Consider the following 20,809-nt stretch of genomic DNA (forward strand, 5'->3'; position numbering starts at 1 on the left):
TGGCTGCAGAACAGGACGTGGCTGGGGTCTTTGGTCTTGAGGCTAGACGAGGCTTGGGGTCTTCGAGGCTAGATGAGTCTTGGGATCTTCGAGGCTGGACGAGGCCTGGGCAAGGAGAGGTTCTTTGGCATGACGAGAGACACCAGGACGGGACGAGGAATTCCCAGCACAGGACGAGGTACTCCAGCACTGGGCTGGGCGTGGAACTGCGGATTCAGCTGGACTCGGCTCTTGACTCTTGGACTGGACGAGGTACCCCTGGACGGGACGTGGCTTCAGGACGGGACGGGACTCTGCTCTTAGGTACTTGACTGGAGACGGCCATCGGACTGGGCTCGTCTAGGCTCTTCGATACTTGGCTGGGTCGGCCCTTGGACTGGGCGGGGCTCGAAGCCGGAACTCCTTCTTGGGGCTCGTAGCCGGGACTCCTTCCTGGGGCTCGGAGCCGGGACTCATTCTTGGGGCTCGGAACCACCGGAACCCTTCTAGGACACAGGGCCAGGATGCTTTCCAGGACTCAGGACCAGGCTGCTTCCTCGAACGCAAGGGCCGGGATGCTTTTCAGGACGCAGGGCCAGACCCTTTTTAGGAGCAGGGCCGAGGTGGCTGCCGAGGACACTTGCCCTGGTAACCGCCGAGGGAACTTTACGTAGCAACTGCCGAGGGAACTTGCCATAATAAAGACCGAGGGAACTTGCCATGATAAACATAGAACATAGAACATAGAATAGCACAGCACAGTACAGGCCCTTCGGCCCACAATGTTGTGCCGACCCTTAAACCCTGCCTCCCATATAAGCCCCCGCCTTAAGTTCCTCCATATACCTGTCTAGAAGTCTCTTAAACTTCACTAGTGTATCTGCCTCCACCACTGACTCAGGCAGTGCATTCCACGCACCAACCACTATCTGAGTCAAAAACCTTCCTCTAATATCCCCCTTGAACTTCCCACCCCTACCTTAAAGCCATGTCCTCTTGTATTGAGCAGTGGTGCCCTGGGGAAGAGGCGCTGGTTATCCACTCTATCTATTCCTCTTATAATCTTGTACACCTCTATCATGTCTCCTCTTATCCTCCTTCTCTCCAAGGAGTAAAGCCCTAGCTCCCTTAACCTCTGATCATAATCCACACTCTCTAAACCAGACGGCATCCTGGTACATCTCCTCTGTACCCTTTCTAATGCTTCAACATCCTTCCTACAGTGAGGCGACCAGAACTGCCGAGGTAACTTGCGCTGGCAACTGTCAGGGATACAGAAGGAAGGGGAGGAAAAGGAACAGTCCAGCAGCCAGAGGCTGAATCCTGAAGCTATTTATGAAGTCAGCCCAAACGAGAATCAGCTGCTTCAATCGAAACCGGGGAAAACCGGAAAAACAAGTATAGGGAACGATGGACCGGGCCGTGAACAGGAATGCGGACCTCACAGACCGGGACATGACATCTACATCAGTAATTCTATGGTTGCTACAGTTGACCTCCAGCAGATCATGTTATTTAATCCTTATCCCTACATTGCTTAATCTCTTCACAAATTATCTTGATTATCAATCGCACAAATGACCTAGTGATGTAACTAAACAATCCCTATTTCAGTAACAATAATTCTACTCTCATCAATCAATACTGGAATATCATCATCCGAACGATTACTTCCTCCATTTTCATAAGCATTTCTCAAATATCGTCAAGTTTAATATCTCTTCCAATATTATTGCAATTTGATTTCCAGGAAACCTTTTCACAATCTTCACCATGTTCTATGCCTTTTAGATACTTAATAAGATCAATCGCAGACTGTTACCTCTTAACTTTCCTAAACGCCTTATTTCCCTCCTTCAGTTCCTCTGTACGCTCCTCAGTCCACCACAGTAGATTCCATCAGAGGGATGGGCTGTCAGGGGTTACTTCATCAACCTTGAACCCTGCTGACGGAGGCTTTCGGCGCCTCTGCCGAATTCCCCACTTCTCCTATTTGCCTGATCAGCTCGTCAGACGAGACATGCGTAAACCCCAAGCGATCAAGTATTGTGACTGCGTGCCTTTTGCCAATTAGTCCATTCTGAACTGATTCACCTCAGCCGTCCGAATGGATCCCTGCACCGCAAGCAACTCAGCTGCCACTATGCCGATTTTGTGATATCATTCTGGAGGAACATTGTATCATTTCTCAATGCATGTATTTCTAAATGACAATAAACGAGGACTGAGTGTCCTCATAATCTAAATCTAAAAAAAAAACTCATCTAATCTAAATGTAAGCGAAAAAATTCTCTCCTTTCTCCTGAAAGGCCTCTCTGATGAATGATATCTGTAATCTGTCAAGTAGGGTACCGTGCACAATTCTGATTTGATGGAGACAGATGTGAGAGTACGGAGGAACATCTGAAGAAACTTCTGAACTGCCCGCTTCGCTGCCGCTGCTACTGTGTGGTAACCGGAATCCCCGTAGCAGAAGGCCCCGAATCCTCGACTTTGCTTGTTTCGGCGGCCGGGTTAAGGTCGAAGGCGCTCGGTAGAGGATGGCTCTCGGGAGGCTGTATCGGAGGGGCTGGTCGAAGACTCGACGTTTTCGGATGGACGGACTCGGTGTCGGCTGTGGTCGGCTGCTTCCAAGGCATCGGCAGTTGTCGGTGCCTGGAGGTTTACGGCAGGGAGTTTCTCCCTTTTGGCGCCTGCTATCGGGGACTCGGGAGTCGATGGGGACTTTGAGATTTTTTTTATTTTATTTACCGCGCCCATGGTCTGTTCTTTATCAAATTACGGTATTGCTTTGCACTGCTGTCACTATAAGTTATAATTATGTGGTTCTGTCAGTGTTAGTCTTTGGTTTGTCCTGTTTTCTGTGATATCACTCCGGAGAAACATTGTATCATTTCTAAATGACAATATAAGAGTACTGAGTGTTCTCATAATCTAAAAAAACAGTTTCGAATAAGAGACATAAGCGCCTCTGGGCCAAAAGCAGTTTTTAGCGCTTGCATGTCGCAAAAGTAACCGAAGGATGTTCTGCCCCCCGGACATTAATACGTCAGCAGTCCGTCCTCTCAGACTCTCTGCCAGCGGCTGTATTTTCACGTCATTAGAGCTCTGCGACTCACCCAGCATCTGATAATACTTTGCCTCTTATTTGTCCATACCCCTAAAGTATCGAAGTCTCTCTGCAGGCTCTCTGTTTTCTCGACACTACCCGTTCCTCCACTTATCTTTGAATCATTTCAAATCTAGTCGCAGATCCATTAATACCGAAGTCCAAATCATTAACATACATCGTAAAAAGCAACGGTCCCAACACCGACACTTGTTGAATTCCACTGCTAACCCGCAGCTGGCCAGAATAGATTTCTTTTTATTGCCACTCTCTGTTTTCTGCCTACCAGCCAATACTCCACCCATGCCAGTTACTTAGATTAGATTAGATTATGAGGACACGCAGTCCTCTTTTATTGTCATTTAGTAATGCATGCATTAAACAATGATGCAATGTTCCTCAAGAAATGATATCACAGAAACACAAGACAAGCCGACTGAAAAACTGACAAAAACCTCATAATTATAACATATAGTTACAACAGTGCAAAGCAATACCGTAACTTGATGAAGAACTGACCATGGGAAAGGTAAAAAAGAAGTCTCAAAGTCTCTCGAAAGCTCCATCATCTCACGCAGACGGTGGAAGGAAGAAGAAAAAAATCTTCCTGCCGTGAGCTTCCAGCGGCGCAAACTTGCCGATGCAACACCCTGGAAGCACCCGACCACAGCCGACTCTTGAGTCCGGCCAAAACCTTCGACCCTCCGACCAGCCCTCCGACACCGAGCGCCGAGAACCATCTCTGCCGAGCGCTTCGACCCCGCCCCCGCAACAGTTCATAGGCAAAGCCGAGGCCTTCCCCTCCGGAGATTCTCGATCGCACAATAGTAGCGGCAGTGAAGCAGGCATTTCAGAAGATTCTCCAGGTGTTCCTCCGTGCTTCTCACGTTTGTCTCCATCAAATCAGGATTGTGCACGGCCTCTACTTAACACATACCATATCATTTCAGAGCGGCCGCGCACGTTGCGTCGCGCCGCCATATTCTCCTCCTTCCCTGTAATTCCGTGGGCTCTTATCTTGCTAAGCAGCCTCCTGTGCGGCAACTTGTCAAAGACTTTCCGAAAATCCAAGTACGTCACGTCTACTGCTTCTTCTTTGTCTACCCTGTTTGTAGTTTCATTAGAAAAAAATGCAGTAGGTTTGTCAAGCAGGATTTTCCTTTTCGGAAATCATGCTGGTTTTGGCTTCTCTTGTCATGTGCCGCTAGGTACTCCGTTAACTCATCCCTAACAATCGATTCCAACAACTTCCCAACTACTGATGTCCGGCTAACAGGTCTATAGTTTCCTTTCTGCTACCTCCCGCCCTTCTGAAATAGCGGAGTAGCATTTGCAATTTTTCCAGTCGATGGGTAAAATACTAGAATCTATTGATTCATTTAAGACGATCGTTAATGCCTCCACAATCTCTCCGGCTACTTCGTTCAGAACCCGATGCGTTCCAGCAGGTCCAGGAGATTTATCCACCCTTAGACGATTAAGCTTCCTGAGCACGTTTATAGTCGTAGTTTTCACTGCATAAACTTCACTTCCCTGACACTCCTGAGCGTCCAATATACTGCAGACGTCTTCCACTGTGAAGACTGGTGCAAAATTCGCATTCAAGTCATCACTCTCATTACAGCACCTTTCATTACAGTACTTTCAGCGTAATTTTGTATTGGTCCTATATCTACCCTCGAATCTTCTTTTTACCCTTTATATACTTAAAATGCTTTCAGTATCTTCTTTGATATTAGTCTCCATCTTCCTTTCATAATTCATCTTTTACATCCTGATGACCTTCTTAGTTTACTTCTGGAAGGTGTTTAAATCTTCCCAATCCTCTATCTTTCCTCTTGCTGCAGCTGCTTGTATGCCCTCTCTTTTTGCTTTTACTTTGGCTCTGACTTCAATGGTCAGCCACGGTAGTGTCCTTCTCCCCTTTGAAAATTTCTTCTTATTTGGAATATTTCTGTCTTCCGCATCCCTCATTTTCCGCGGAAACTCCACCCGTTGCTGCTCCTCCTGTCCTTCTTGCGAATGTCCCCTTCCAGTCAAATTCAGCCAGTACCCAACTCATGCTATTGTAATTTCCTCTATTCCACTGTCACGTACCCCGTAACCGGGAGAAAGAAACCAGCAGAGATAGAAACCACTTTGGAGTCCAGTATTGCTTTAAGGTACAAATATTTATTAGTAACTACGCCATACAGTAATATAAATGTAGATAAATCAAACAGGTTAACAATGATTATATATAAAAGTAAGTGTGGAATATATGATGCAGTCGATTTTCCTCGTCCTCCTCCGAAATCCTTCCCAAGTCACCGACTGTGACTTTAACCAGGGGACCGGTTTTCCTGCGGTGGAGCTATCACCCCAGCAAGGGTGGACACATAGACAACTCCCCACCAGTCAACCCCTTCTCCTTCACTGGGATAGCAATTTGAAGTCAATTCATCTAATCGATCCTCCAAAACCCACTTTCTCTACGGGCACAACAACGCTCATTCAGTGTCCAGATCATGTGTCTGAGGTCTGTATCATCTGACCTCCTATTTATCCCACCAGGCTGAACATCACCTGTCATTCAAAGAGTCCCTCCTTCCTTTGTCTATGAAGAAATGCACAAGCAGGCAACAAGTCGTTGAAAGTAACATCAATAATCTGCCTTTGGTCACCATAGCAACCTTCGAGCTGCTCGGATTTTATCTCCAAAGTAAAACTCCAAAGTTAACTCCCTTGTTAGTCCAACCGTTAATCTTCGTCTCTCTCTCTCTATCTCTTCAAAAGCAACATATCAGTGGTAAATAACTCTCTCTCTCTGTCTCTCTTCAAACAGCTAATAGGGGCACTCCTGGATCCCCTCACACTACTGAAATACCGACACATTGGATTATATTTTTTCGATGTTCAATTTCAATGTGAACTCGATCATATTGTGATCATTGTTCCCTAAGTTTTCCTGAAGCTTAAGCGCTCTTATCACCTCCGGATCATGCCGAGGTGGGCGTATTCCCCGTGAATATTCTGAGCCTACGATACCGGAGACCTTCCATATGGCTATTTGGCCATTTATTCGCCGGGGAAGTAAGGGCAGATACCAACTCAGAATTCTCACCACTCGCTGGACGACTCATTAAACATTCCATCTCAGATCACTCCTTTCCCTCGATCCGCAGAATCTAGAGCAACTGTCTTTGAAGTCTTCGCCCCCAACTACAGGTGAATCGACTTGCAATTCGGCCGCTGAGCGTTAACAACATCCATACCTACGTACCGTATGCACTTTAGCACAGACAGAAACACACAACCCACTGGATCAATGCTCAGGGCAATCATACAGCATCCAACGAAATCGATCTCGGACGATGCACGCACAGTTGAAACACTCCGGTCCCGTCGGCTGTGCAGGTCTAGGGGAGACACCCTCTGGCCCCGCCAAACGTGCGAGCCCATCCTGAAAGGCCATGTTGCTGTGGATGCTGTGTGATTTGTTACTCTGTTACAAATTAGTACCACAAAATAACAGACGAAACATCACATACAATTAAACGATTTAGCTTTATTATTGTTAACTTGATAAAGGGTTAGCAAAGAAAAAAACCGTAATACCCTGGGAAAGGTTTCACCTCTAATGTAAAGATCTTTCTGTAGAAGCAGTGTTTGCGTTATGGTTAGAGATAAAGGGCGCTTTGTTGTTCCGTTGTTTAAAAAAGGTTTCAAAAATAAGCCAGGTAATTACAGGCAGGTGAGCCTGACATCAGCAGTAGCTAAATTATTGGAAAGTGTTCTGAGAGATCGGATATACAGGTATTTGGACAGCCAAGGGGTGATTAAGGATATTCAGCATGGCTTTGTGCGTGGTAGATCGTGTTTAACGAATCTTGTAGAGTTTTTCGAGGAGTTTACCAAGAAAGTAGATGAAGGAAAACCTGTGGATGTTGTCTACACGGACTTTAGTAAGATCTTTGACAAGGTCCCGCAAGGGAGGTTTGTTCAGAAACCTCAGACACCAGGTATCCATGGAGAGGTTGTAAACTGAATTCAAAATTGGCTGTGTGGGAGAAGACAGGGAGTGGTAGTGGATGATTGCTTCTCAGACTGGAGGCCTGTGACTAGTGGTGTGCCTCAGGGATCTGTGCTGGGACCATTCTTGTTTGTTGTCTATATCAATGATCTAGATGACAATGTGATAAATTGGATCAGAAAGTTTGCTGATGACACTAAGATCGGAGGCGTTCTGGACAGCGAAGAAGGCTTTCAAAGCTTGCAGAGGGATCTGAACCATCTGGGCAAATGGGCCAGAAAATGGCAGATGGAATTTAATGAAGACAAGTGTGAGGTGTTGTATTTTGGAAGGATAAATCAAGGTAGGACATACACAGTGAACGGTAGGGCACTGAGGAGTGCGGAGGAACAGAGGGATCTGGGAGTTCAGATACATAATCCCTTGAAAGTGGCGTCACAGGTGGACAGAGTGGTAAAGAAGGCTTTTGGCATCCTGGCATTCAGAAATCAAAGTATTTAGTGTAGGAGTCGAGATGTTATGGCGAGGTTGAATAAGACATTGGTGAGACCAAATCTGGAGTATTGTGTGCAGTTCTGGTCACCTAACTATCGGAAGGATATCAGTAAGATTGAAAGAGTGTAGAGAAGATTTACTGGGGTGTTGCCGGGTCTTCAGGAGTTGAGTTACAGGGAACAAGTTAGGACTTTATTCCTTGGAGCGTAGAAGAATGAGGGGGGATTTGATAGATGTTTACAAAATTATGAGGGGTTTGGACAGAGTAAATGCGAGTAGGCTCTATCCACTTAGATGAGGAGAGATAAACACGAGAGGACATGGCTTTAGAGTGAAAGGGGAAAGGTTTAGGGGGAAAATTAGGGGGAATTTCTTCACTCAGAGAGTGGTGGGAGTGTGGAACGAGCTGCCATCTGATGTGGTAAATGCGGGCTCACTCTTAAGTTTTAATAATAAATTGGATAGGTACATGGATGGGAGAGGTCTGGAGGGTTGTGGACTGGGTGCAGATAAACGGGACTAGCGGAATAAAGTTTTGGCACAGACTCGAAGGGCCGAATGCCCTGTGTTCTGCACTGTAGTGCTCTATGGTTCTATGGTTCACTGTCAGTTAAATGTCACTGTCCCTATTTACAACACTCGGGGCAAGAGCCTGAGCGCAAATATGAGTGATCAGCAATAAATCAGCATAACAATAGATGTAATTCGTCTACACATCCGCAACGAAGACAATTAGTATGAGATCTTTTTTTTTGCCATTTCCACCTGGTTCGGGGGATGGATTTCAAAATTCCACACATTCCGAGAGACAGGATCATAATCGCCGTTAAATTAATCACAAAGAAATGAAAAGCTATTCCAGCGGAGTTTGACTTGTTGTATTGTTGATACTAAAGACAAATTTGGACCGATATAAAACGAGGGTTCTCATTTGCTGAATGAAATGGAAAAAAAAACCTGACTGTCCGAAAACAAATGGCAAGTTCACCGAAACAGTGTCATGTTGATTTTGTTGCACAGATCTGTTATTTACTAAAGACACACGCTGCGACATAGACACTATTTATGGCAATCCCTCTTTCACTGGACAGCATGACTGGCTGTACAGTGTTTCGTCAGGGCGTGGGGGCTCCCAAACAAAATATTTATCAGAAACAGATTCTTTAATAAAACAACGTGAGGCTGGGGACAAGAAAAACAGTCTCCGAAATGATTTGTCAGAGATATTTTGAAGGCATGGGACTTCCCACAAGCAGGGTCAGAGCGAGTATAAGTTATTCTCACAACACGCTGGAGGAGCTCAGCAGGTCGGCCAGCATCCGTGGAAAAAAATCAGTCAACGTGTCGGGCCGGAAGGCTTCGTTCATACCCTATGAAATTCCATGTTCATACCGAGGGGCCGGAGACCACCTAGACGGTATATAAGGTATATAGCACCTCCGCTCCGTCTGCCTAAACCCGACGCAGATTGGGGGACCGCATCGTCGAGCACCTCCGCTCCGTCCGCCACAACAGACAGGATCTCCTGGTTGCCACCCACTTCAACTCTGCTTCACGTTCCCATTCGATTATGTCTATACATGGCCTCCTCTTCTGCCATGATGAGGTTAAACTCAGGTTGGAGAGGCAACAACTTATATACCGTCTGGGTAGTCTCCAGCCCCTTGGCATGAACATAGAATTCTACAACTTCCAGTAATTCCCTCCCCCTCCCTTTCCCTAACACCTATTTCACTCTGCCCCCTCCCCCAGCTGCCTATTACCTCCCACATGGTTCCGCCTCCTTCTACTACCCATTGTGTTTTCCCCTATTCCTCCTTCACCGTTCCTGCCTACCACCTCCCTGCTTCCCCTCCCCCACCCCTTTAACTTTCTCTTTACTGTCTTTTCACCTGGAACCTACCAGCCTTCGCCTTCCCACCCTCCACCCACCTTCTTTATAGGGCCTCTGCCCCTTCCCTCTTCAGTCCTGACAAAGGGTTCCGGCCCGAAACGTTGACTGATCGTTTCCACGGATGCTGCCCGACCTGTTGAGTTCCTCCAGCGTGTTGTGCGTGTTGCTTTGACACCAGCATCTGCAGAGTACTTTGTGTTGAGTGTAAGTTATTGCTATTTGTAGCTGATATTAACTCATTTGGCATTTAATGCAACGGGTCCTATAACCAGTAAGGATAGCATTGAGAATGCATCACCAATGGATAAATCACCGCTGTTAGACGTCATTTGCCTCCCCACATTGGACACACTGAGCCTTGTAAAATTTGCAATACAATAAAAGAAACAAATGAAGTGAACATTGTATGAAAATAACACACCTGTAAGAACTGTTAATGGAGAAAGAGGGAGTGGATCGACATGTTATTGGGGGAAATACGAGTACTCCTTGTTAAACAGTGTAGTTCTGTGGGGAAAGTGGTATTGAATGTCTCTATTTTTTACAGATAGTTTTGTGAAAGAGTCTCCTTACATTAATCACAAATGACCCCGCTACTCCCACACCAGTTTAAACGTGGAGATGACCTTCCAGACACATCGTTAATTTAATCGTTAGCGAAACTGTTTTTCATCCAGATTGACTACTATTGTGGCACCAAACCAATCTGACAGCAAGAAGGAGGTGTGAACATTCCCCTTCTGGGAAAAGATTATTGAATTCAAAAATCAAACTGAAAGTCCTTCCTTAACCTTAGAATCTTAATGCTCGTCGCCCGTTGTTACTATTGATAATTATTAGAGAGGGATCGTCCACGTTGTAGAAGTATTGAGACTGAGGATCATTCTATGTGAAACGCACCAGTTCTGTGTCATCGAGAAAGAATGTACAACATTCGTTTGAAGGTGTGAATAAACAAAATTAAACATAATTGTTATTTTGTGATTCCACCGAGGGAGCGATTTTAATTGCACGATGACGAAATTAATACAAATGAAAACAATCCTGAAGTGATTGTTCAGTGGACTGTCTCTGTTGTGACTGACCATGTGGTATGATTAATTGTCAGAGTGCACTTGCCTCTCCTGTATAAGAGTTTGCAAAGCAATTAACAGTAGATATCGGCAGTTGGACTATTTTCAACTGATTGCAAATTAACACAGAAAATGGGATATCCAGCAATTTACTACATCGCGAGTATTTACTATCTTGTACTAGCCGCGATTGGTATCCCGGGTAAGTAACTGGAATTGGCTACAACTGTATGGGTGTGTTTTGTATTTGCAGCATTTGTTACAGATGATGCCTCATCTGATTAGTGTTTTAAACCAATTTGGGTTTAAATATATATTTTATTTCATTCCTTCATTTTTCTCTGGGACCTTTACTCGTTTCTGATGTCCGATGATATTGTCAATATCAACAAGTGATTGAGTGTTAATATTGCTCCTGTTTTAGCATTTTACCCTGCTCCACCTTCCAGCTTCCCCATCATATATTGTTATAAATCTGATTCTGCATCAATATCGAAACACACGATTACTAACTGAAAACAAAATCATTGCATCATTGCAGCTCTCTCTGCGAGATTCCCGGTTTTCCGGTGACACCGTTTTCTTTTTACTCTCTGACATGTTTTTTTTTTTTTGCTTATTTGTCTTTGAACTTGCCACAATAACGTGCAAACCATTTACGTTTAAATGTGTCCTTCTTCGCTAGGCGGGTTTTAATTTAGATAAAACTTGGTTTGTTTTATTTCTTACACCCACCTCACAAGGTGAGGATGCCAAAATCTTTATATTGCGCCTCCGTCCCAAGGTACAAGATTCAACATTATTTGCCACCTGTAAATCGAAGCATGAATTTAGCTCTGCCTTTCCTCCACTCCAAAATGTTATCTCCGAAGAAAGTCTCCCTAAGTCCATTTTATGGCCGCAATATATAAAACATTCAACATTCTCAGCTACAATGATGGGTCTGTCTCGATCAGTGGGTCGATAAGCAGCCGATTGGAAAACCTGCTGTCAACTGCAAAATTGCGGTTCAGCTGTTACTCCGTTCCGTCGTTATCGTCCGATCGAATGACGGTGACGGAGCCCGTGAGAGCAGTATTTCCACAGTCTGAATCGAGCTCTGCCTGGTCCGGCATAGGATCCGATGTCTGAGGTTCACTCAGCCCGATTCAACACATTTTTCTGCGCGTATATGAAGTAAAAATGATCAGGGATTGTGCAAATGAACATAACTCTTCTTTGCTTCCTTGCAGTTAATTTAGTAGCGATTGTGATCCTGTCTCTGGGAAACTGCGGACTCTCTAAATGCATCTCCCGTTACCTGCTGGGAATGGCAGCAGCTGATTTATTGTGCGTTATTATTGCTGTTGTACTCGGTCATATAAATAATATTTATATGTATGGCCCTCCTTTGCTCATTACACCGATTTGCTCCATGACGATTGCCCTGAGTCTCGCAACCATGGACTGCTCTGTTTGGCTCACGGTGGCTTTCACGTTCGATCGCTGTGTTGCAATCTGCAGTCAAAAGCTGCGGGAACGGCACTGCACCGAGAGGACAGCGACTATTGTGATTGTAATTGTGTGTTTAGGATGTTGTGCGAAGCGTGTTCCACTCTCTTTTGCGGTAGAAGCTTACCTTATCATTGACAACATATCCTGGCGATGCATTGCGAAAATGGAATACGGAACTTTACCAGCGTGGAAAGCATACCAGTTGTTTAACACTATCACTACACCTTTATTACCGATCGGTTTGATTCTGCTGTTTAATGCTTTAACAGTCAGTCATATTATAGTGGCCAACAAAGTTCGCCGGGGGCTCAGGAACAGCAGAGATAAAAAGAAAAATCCAGAGGCGGAGAACCGGAGAAAGTCAATAATTTTGTTGTTCGCTCTGTCAGCCAATTTCATATTGCTGTGGATCCCCTATATTGTCTATACTATGAACTGGCAAGTTCAGAATTACTCTTACACAAATAGATATTTGAATACTCCGAGATATATCCTGCAACAGTTTGGGTTGATGTTGAGGTATCTCTGTATATGCACCAACACGTGTATCTACACTCTGTCACAGAGGAGGTTCAGGGAGCAATTGACGAATGGACTCAAACATCTGCTCACATTTAGTGGTCGGGTCTGTAGTTAAAACGCAAGTCCAATTGTAAAGTTTGTTCGGAGTTCAAATAAATGTCGATATCATTCAGATTTCTGGGAGCTTAACCGTATATTTTGCAGCCTGGTGAGAAAAAGTTAGTAACTTGTCATTAACGGTTAGTTCAGCAAAATTAACTGAGTTAATTCGGGTCGATGTGCCAACGAATGCTGGCTCGCTAATGAGATCTTCACATGAGCAGAGACTGCAATGAGAAGTGCCAACCACCCACGTGATGCTGGCATGATTTTTCATCCATTGCTATAGTTTTGTTACAATTAACAGATTAACGGTCTCTGGAACACGAGTGGACTTTCTCGTTGAGAACCTCAGTAATATGTCGAGAACATGGAAAACCCGTGACTTTTAAAGTGAGCTGGAATAAGTGTAACATCCACCGTATTGGCGTTTTTCGAATGCCTTTTCCTTCTGAAAACGCGTGGTCCTTTACAAAAACGGAAGTTTAAAACGGCTGGCAGACGATACTATCGTCCGACCCATAAATGGACGTGCTTAGCAGCTGTCTTCGATGGGGTTTTATGCAGTTGCGGCGTGTAAATGCAAGCTGGTTTTTCTTCCGCTGAGGTTTGGCGTTTATACCCAATCTAGAAACATGATAATTTTAAGATAAGAGCCCTTTATCTTTGGAAGGATGTGCTGAAACTAGAGAAGATTCCAAGGTGGTTACTAAAATGTTTCCAGGATTGAATGGCTTATCAAATGAAGAGCATTTAATGGCTATCATTACAGTTTGATTCTGCTTTTTAATGCTTTAACAGTCAGTCATATTATCGCGGCAAACAGAGTTCGCCGGGAGCTCAGGAACAGCAGAGAGAAAAGGAATTGACCCAGAGGTGGAGAACCGGAGAAAGTCAGTAATGTTGTTGTTCGCTCTCTCCGCCAATTTCATTTTGTCGTGAAGTTTGTGTTCATGTTGCAGTTTCTCTGTAACTGCGCCAAGACGTGTATCTATACTCTGTCCTAGAGGAAATTCAGGGAGCAGTTGAAAGATGGACTCAAACAACTGCTCACATTAGGTGGTCGTCTCTGTAGATAAAACCATATGTTCATGTAGCCTGGTGGGAGAACGTTAGTAACTTTTCATTTCCGGTTAGTTCAGCAACAATAATTTAGTTCAGTGGGGCAGATGTTCTAACGAATGAAGACTCCGTATGAGATACTCACATTAGCACAAACTCTATTGGAAACATTGGATTCCTGACGGGATCTGGGCCAACGACCCTGACGCTGGTATGATTTTACTTTAGAAGATGCTGGTATAATTTTACTTCCAATGGTATAAATTTATTACAATTCACGGATTGTCGATCCCTCGACAACGAGTGAATATCCTTTGTGCCAACTGAAGCAATATGCCGAGGACATGGAAAACTTGTGATAGATAAAGTGAGTAAGCGTAACTAAACCTTCCGTTGTACTGGTGTAAATAATATTTTGTAATGTCGTTTCGCTCAGGAAACGGGGCGGCTCTTTATAAAAACTGGTTTAAAATGTCTGGCAAACGAAACTCTCGTTTGACCTGTAAATGGGCATGTTTAGCAGTCTGACTCCGTGGAGTTGTTATCAGAAATTAAGTTGTGGAGTAAAGCAATGCTTCTCTGTACAATCAAGTATCGCTAAATAAAGTTTTATTTTCGGGCGTAAGAGAGGAAGTGATTTATCTCATCGAAGTTTTTGCTTCTACCAAACACACCGCACGGAAAACTAGATGCAGAGAAAGTTCCTGACTCTCTTCACCTCCGATGGAGTCTGGTCTCTGGACCTTTGCTTTCTTCCTCCTGAAACTAATTATCAGCTCCTTGGGTTTTAGGTTGCTATTGTGGAACGACGCTTCCAGAGTTGTTGTTGTTGTTGGTTTATAAATCTCCCTGCTATCTGCTGGTCCCACAACGACAATGGCGTCGTCAGCAAATACGATTATGGCTTTGGAGCTCTGATTACCTATACTGACAAATGTGTAAAGCGGGTAGGGCAGGGAGGCTAAGCACGCAGCTTTGTGGTTCACCAGTGCTGATGCAGATTGTGGTGGAGATATTGTTGCATATCCCAGCTGACTAGGATCTGCAAATGGGGAAATCTGGCACCCATTTGTACAGGGTCCTATTGAGGTCAAGGACTTGAAACTGTTTAACAGGGTTTGCCGGGATGATAGCGGTGAATTCGGAACTGTATCGATGAACATCATCATTTATCTGATAGTCATAGAAAGCTGCAGCACAGAAAAAAGTCTTTTCCGCCGATCTAGTTCGAACCAAACTGTTTAACCTGTCTTTCCCATCGTCCAGCTCCCGGGCCACAGCCCCTCCTTACCTCTACCAACCACGTACCTATTCAAACTTCCCTTAAATGTTGACGTAGCCCCCCTGAAACCCCCTTACATTGAAATCCAGCTTGCATGCACCTCTTGCGCCGGCCTCCGGTTCCACACTCCCAGGACACTCTGAGTGAAGACGTTTTGTCTCTTGCTCCCATTAAACTATTAACCTTTCAACATGAACCCGTGACCTATTGTTCTAATTCAACTCCCACCAACCCCCTCCCCTCACTGGAAAAAGCCTGCTTAAATTTACTCTTTGTATAGCTCTATCAAATCTTCCCTCAATCTTAGGTCAGTCCTAACCTATTCAAGCTTTCTTTATAACTCAGCTGCTCAAGCATTAACCCTTTCATTCCTGGAATAATTCTTGTGATTCTCCTCTGGACCGTCTCCAAAGTCAAAACATCTTTTCTCAGATAGGGGCCCAGAACTAGTCACTCAGAGATTAAGCTAGTTTTGCGGGGGGCTGGGAACTGGAGCCTGAAGTCACGAAATGAAGGACAGGACCAGAAGATATGTGTCATGAAGTGTAAAATCGAAGTAACAGTTACGGTGGTTTGGATCACTTGAAGTTTATATATTTTAATGACAGGATGGGTACGCGTGATGAATTTAGAACATGGTTCTACGATGTTGTAGCCATTATACTGAAACTTGGTTGCGAGTGGAGTAGGAATAAAGATTAATGTACCTGTTTTTTGGAGATTTAGAAAAGATAAAGGAGGAGGTAAAGGAGGGGGTTGTGTCGTAGTTGCACTACTTCTAAGGCACAATGTCACAGCTGGACTTTGAAGAGACATAATTGAGTCGTCAGTCACGGAGTCCATTCCTGTGGAGCTCAGAAACAGGAAGGGTGCAAGGGTGCAATCACAGCTACCAGGACGTGAAACAGATATTAAATCAGATTAACTAAATAATTAAACTTAATAGCGTTCTTGTCTGAGACCTTGTCAGATGGAGCAGAATTTATTCAGTGTATCCAGGAAGGTGTATTAAATCAATTTGAGGACGGTCCAACGAGAGTTGTGCCGTACTGGATCTGGTGTTGTTTAATGAACTCCACCAGGTGACTAACCTTACAGAAGGACTGGCGAATAGCTAATGTTGTACCTCTGTGTAACACTCGCTTCGCCTAGCGGCTTAATATTGGGGGTGATAAAGCCCAGCCCGGCCAAACGTAAGAAACGTCGTTTGGGTGGATGCTGCGTGATGTGTCTCCTGTTACAAATCAGTGCCCAGAAATTAAAAAAAGTACACAATATGTGATAAAACAATTATGCTTTTATATATTGGCGAGGTCCGGTGTTCCCGATGTGGCCTTTTATATATTGGCGAGGTCCGGTGCTCCCGATGTGGCCTTTTATATATTGGCGAGACCCGACGCAGACTGGGAGACCGCTTTGCTGAACATCTACGCTCTGTCCGCCAGAGAAAGCAGGATCTCCCAGTGGCCACACATTTTAATTCCACATCCCATTCCCATTCTGACATGTCTATCCACGGCCTCCTCTACTGTAAAGATGAAGCCACACTCAGGTTGGAGGAACAACACCTTATATTCCGTCTGGGTTGCCTCCAACCTGATGGCATGAACATCGACTTCTCTAACTTCCGCTAAGGCCCCCCTCCCCCTCGTACCCCATCTGTTACTTATTTTTATACACACATTCTTTCTCTCACTCCCCTTTTTCTCCCTCTGTCCCTCTGAATATACCCCTTGCCCATCCTTTGGGTCCCCCCCCCTTGTCTTTCTTCCCGGACCTCCTGTCCCATGATCCTCTCGTATCCCCTTTTGCCTATCACCTGTCCAGCTCTTGGCTCTGTCCCTCCCCCTCCTGTCTTCTCCTATCACTTTGGATCTCCCCCTCCCCCTCCAACTTTCAAATCCCTTACTCACTCTTCCTTCAGTTAGTCCTGACGAAGGGTCTCGGCCTGAAACGTCGACTGCACCTCTTCCTACAGATGCTGCCTGGCCTGCTGCGTTCACCAGCAACTTTGATGTGTGATGCTTTATAACTCTTACTTCGACTATATGGTTATTAGAGAAACAAAATATATAAGGAAAAGGGCCCAAATCTTATTAAACAGTCTGTACACATAATGTTGATCTGCTCTGGGCGTCGCGTCCTTTGGATCCCCGCTCCGAGTCCACCCCGTCTTGCGGTCTACCAGATCTCTCCATTTGCGTCTTCTCTCTTCATCTCCCCCTTTTCCTCTGGCAAAAGAGTGGGAAATCAACTGCTTCCAGAATCTCAAGATAGGGCAACAAACCCCTGATTGGCTAACCCCTGCATTCCCCAGCCCTGTTATCTCTAGCCATAACCCAAACAGTCCTGCTACAGAGAAACCATTACCTAAGCGGTGAAGATTACAGAGAAGCCATTACATTCTCCCCCCGCCAAATTTATTCCTGTCCTCATGACGTTGAAATAATTCGCCAACCCTTCCTGCAAAACACAAAGCCCAATCCGGGTGCAAAAGGCAGTGACATAGCTCTTTAAACGGTAGAGATCACGCCCTGTTCCCCTGACGCTACATAGGCCAACCTATCTGCTGGTCTCCTAATTCTCTGACACCTCCGTACCTCCTCACCTAACACTTCAGGCTCAGACGCTACTGGGGATACTTCGGGTCTATTTAGCGAGTCCTCCCTCGATCTACCACTCACGGCCCCCGGCAACTCGGAGCCCCCTGTCCCATGTCCAGGTCCCGCTTCCTCTCCTTCAGGGTCCCGCTGTAACCCAGGCTGCCCACAGATAGCCCCCACTTCACCTAACTCAATGGGAGAAGGGCCAGGAGACTCTTCCTCAATCAATGAGGAGTTAGCGAAAGGCAGCATGTACCTCACATCCAGATCATCATCCTCCGAATCAGTACCCCACTCTTGGGTGGGGCCCGGCCCAGCCTCTCCCGCTGTGGTCCCTGCAGTCGCGTGTGTTTTCGCAGAGTCCTCTTACTAGGTGGAGTCTCCAAGTTGGCCTCCTGGTCTACCTGCACCTCTTGTCCCAGAGACAATAGGTGGTTCCGATTGATAATATTGACAGGCCCCTTCCTCTGCTCTGGTCTCACCCGGAACACTGGTAGGCTCGGCATCTGACTCTCCACCACATAGGCTGTGGCCGCCCAGCGGTCAGCCAACTTGTACTTTCCAGGTAGCCCCAATTTTCTTATGAGGACTCGGTCTCCCGGCAGGAGTTGGGAGAACCTCACTTTCTGATCATACCTCCTCTAATATCCTCGGTTCTGCTTGGCGGCTGTAACCCCAGCCAATTCATAAGCCCTTTTCAGTTCACTCCTCATATCACACAAATACTTCAGATAAGGCTTCGGTGGTAAGTCAACCTCATCAGTCCCAAAACAAGGGTCATTGGGTAACCTCATTTCGTGTAACAGTGAACCAGATGCCCAATATGGTGACTCCACCTGCTCTTGCTGATCTCCATGGTCCCGAGTACGTCTAGCAAGGTCCGATTAAACCCCTCAGGCTGGGAATCGCCCTGCGAATGATAGGGCGTGGTCCTCGACTTCTCAACTCCAAGCATGCGCAGTAACTCATAGATGAGTCTGCGCTCGAAGTCCCGTCCCTGGTCACTATGTATCCGCCTGGGGAGGCCATAATGAACGAAGTACTTCTCCCATAACACTTTTGCCACCGTAGTCGCCCACCTGTCCTTGGTAGGAAAATCCTGAGCATATCTGGTGTAGTGGTCAGTGATGACTAAGACATTCGCCGTGTTGCTGGCATCGGGTTCTATGGACAGGAACTCTATACACACCAGGTCCAGGGGCCCTGCACTCTGAAAGTGGGACAAAGGAGCTGCCCGCGTAGGCAGTGTCTTCCGGCGTATGCAGCGAATGCACGACTTGCAGTATTCTTCAACCTCCGACTTCATTCGGGGCCAGTAAAGCTGGTCTCTGGGCAATCCATAGGTCTTTTCCACCCCCAAGTGTCCAGGATCATCATGAAGTGACGTCAACGCAATCCTCCGATACTTCTTGGGCAGAACCAGCTGGCAACGCCGGGGTCGGTCCGGGGCTGACGTGACCCGGGATAAGATCTAGTTCTTCAACTCCAATCGAGGCCACTCTTTCAGTAATGGAGGCACCGAAGCGTGTTTCATCTTCTCCGCCTGAGCCATGTCTCCTTTTTCGACGCGGACCAAATAGTACCACTGCCCAGGTGATCTCTCTGAGCAGCTGCCACTTCCCCAGAACTCAATTCCGGCAGCTGATTTTTCTGCAGAGCAGTCAGGTTACAGTAAACTGGGGGTATGGCGTCATCAGAAGCCCCCAATTGATCCGCTGCTCGATCCTGCTTCTCCTTTTCCTCGGTCTTCATTGTGGCTTTTACCCAGGGGCAGAAACGCTCTCCCACTCCTCGCTCCTGTCCTGTCCCGAATGAATCTGTCGGGACAAGCATCCGTATCAATGTTCCGGCTCCCCGGCTGGTGCTCCAGGCTGAAATCACAGGCAGACAACGCTGCCAACCACCGATGGCCTGTGGCATCCACTTTCGCCGAGGTCACTTCAAACTTCAGTCCTCACCTGAAACTTGGTCTCGTAGAGTTAGTCACTCAGCTTATCCACCACCGCCCATTTCAACGGCAGGAATTCAAACTTGTGCGTGGGATAGTTTCTCTCGGAAGGCGACAAGGTCCGGCTGACTTACGCCACAGGCCTCAACCCAGTGCCTTGAACCTGATACAGAACACTCCGCCTAAACCCTCTCGGCTGGCATCTGTGTGCAGTCCATACGGCTATCGGGAGTCCGCAAAATCCAGCACCGGTGCCTGGGTCAGCAGCTCCTTCAGCAACTGAGAGGCCTCCTCACATTTTACATCCCATCTCTGTCCAAAGGGCTCCGACGGGTTTAAATATTCTCCACTCTCCTGTCCTTTTCACCCTCCCTTTCTTCCTCAGGGGAGGGTAACCACACAGAAGCTCATTCAAGGGGTGACTCACTTTGGCGTCGCCAGTCAGGAATCTCCGATAATAACCACAGAACCCCAGGAACGACCGCAGGGCGCTCAGTCTGGGGACTTGGCCAGGTGGTCACCGCTTCTACCTTAGCCAGTTCTGTAGCTACTCCATCAGGAATCTCCGATAATAACCACAGAACCCCAGGAACGAGCGCAGGGCGCTCACAGTCTGGGGCCTTGGCCAAGTGGTCACCGCTTCTATCTTAGCCGGGTCTGTAACTACTCTATCATGTGAGATTATGTGTCCGATATAGCCAATTGACGTTTTGCAGAACTGGCACTTGTCCAGGGAAAGTTTTAACCTTTTACCTTTCAGGAGGGCGACTACCTTCAGTAGCCTCGCTTCGTGTTCTTCCGATGTGGATCCAAATACTATGAGCTCATCCAAATGCACCAACACGTCAAGCAAGATCATATCCCCTACCATCTTCTCCATGACCCGCTGGAAGTTTGCAGGGGCTCCCGATATGCCCTGGGGCATCCTTTCAAACTGGAGGAAACCCAGGGGACATTAAGATGCTGTCTTCTATTTATCGCCCTCACTTATCGGGATCTGGTGATATCCATTCCTCAAATCTAGCACATTAAACTACTCCACACCTCTCAGACAGGACAGCGCATCTTTGATCCATGGGACCGTATACTGGTAGGGACGGTCAGAGTCCTATAGTCCACACACATGTGTACCTTCCCATTCTTCTTCCGGGCCACTACTATTGGGGACGCATAGGGGATTTGGGACTCAGTGATGATACCAGCTTCCTTCAACCTACACAAATGCTGCTGCACGTCT

The 20,809-nt window shown here is 46.3% G+C and overlaps 1 protein-coding gene across 1 annotated transcript; it reads left to right on the forward strand.

Annotated features, from left to right (window-relative positions):
• Positions 1-503: 503 nt before the first annotated feature.
• On the forward strand, positions 504-12,693 carry LOC140185027 (probable G-protein coupled receptor 139). The gene is made up of 2 exons (XM_072238252.1): positions 504-627; positions 11,795-12,693. The coding sequence occupies exons 1-2, from the start codon at positions 504-506 to the stop codon at positions 12,691-12,693; spliced, it is 1,023 nt and encodes a 340-aa protein (XP_072094353.1).
• The last annotated feature ends 8,116 nt before the right edge of the window (positions 12,694-20,809 follow it).

Source organism: Mobula birostris, chromosome 20, assembly GCF_030028105.1.
Source record: "Mobula birostris isolate sMobBir1 chromosome 20, sMobBir1.hap1, whole genome shotgun sequence".
In the NCBI taxonomy this organism is placed as follows: Eukaryota; Metazoa; Chordata; class Chondrichthyes; order Myliobatiformes; family Myliobatidae; genus Mobula; species Mobula birostris.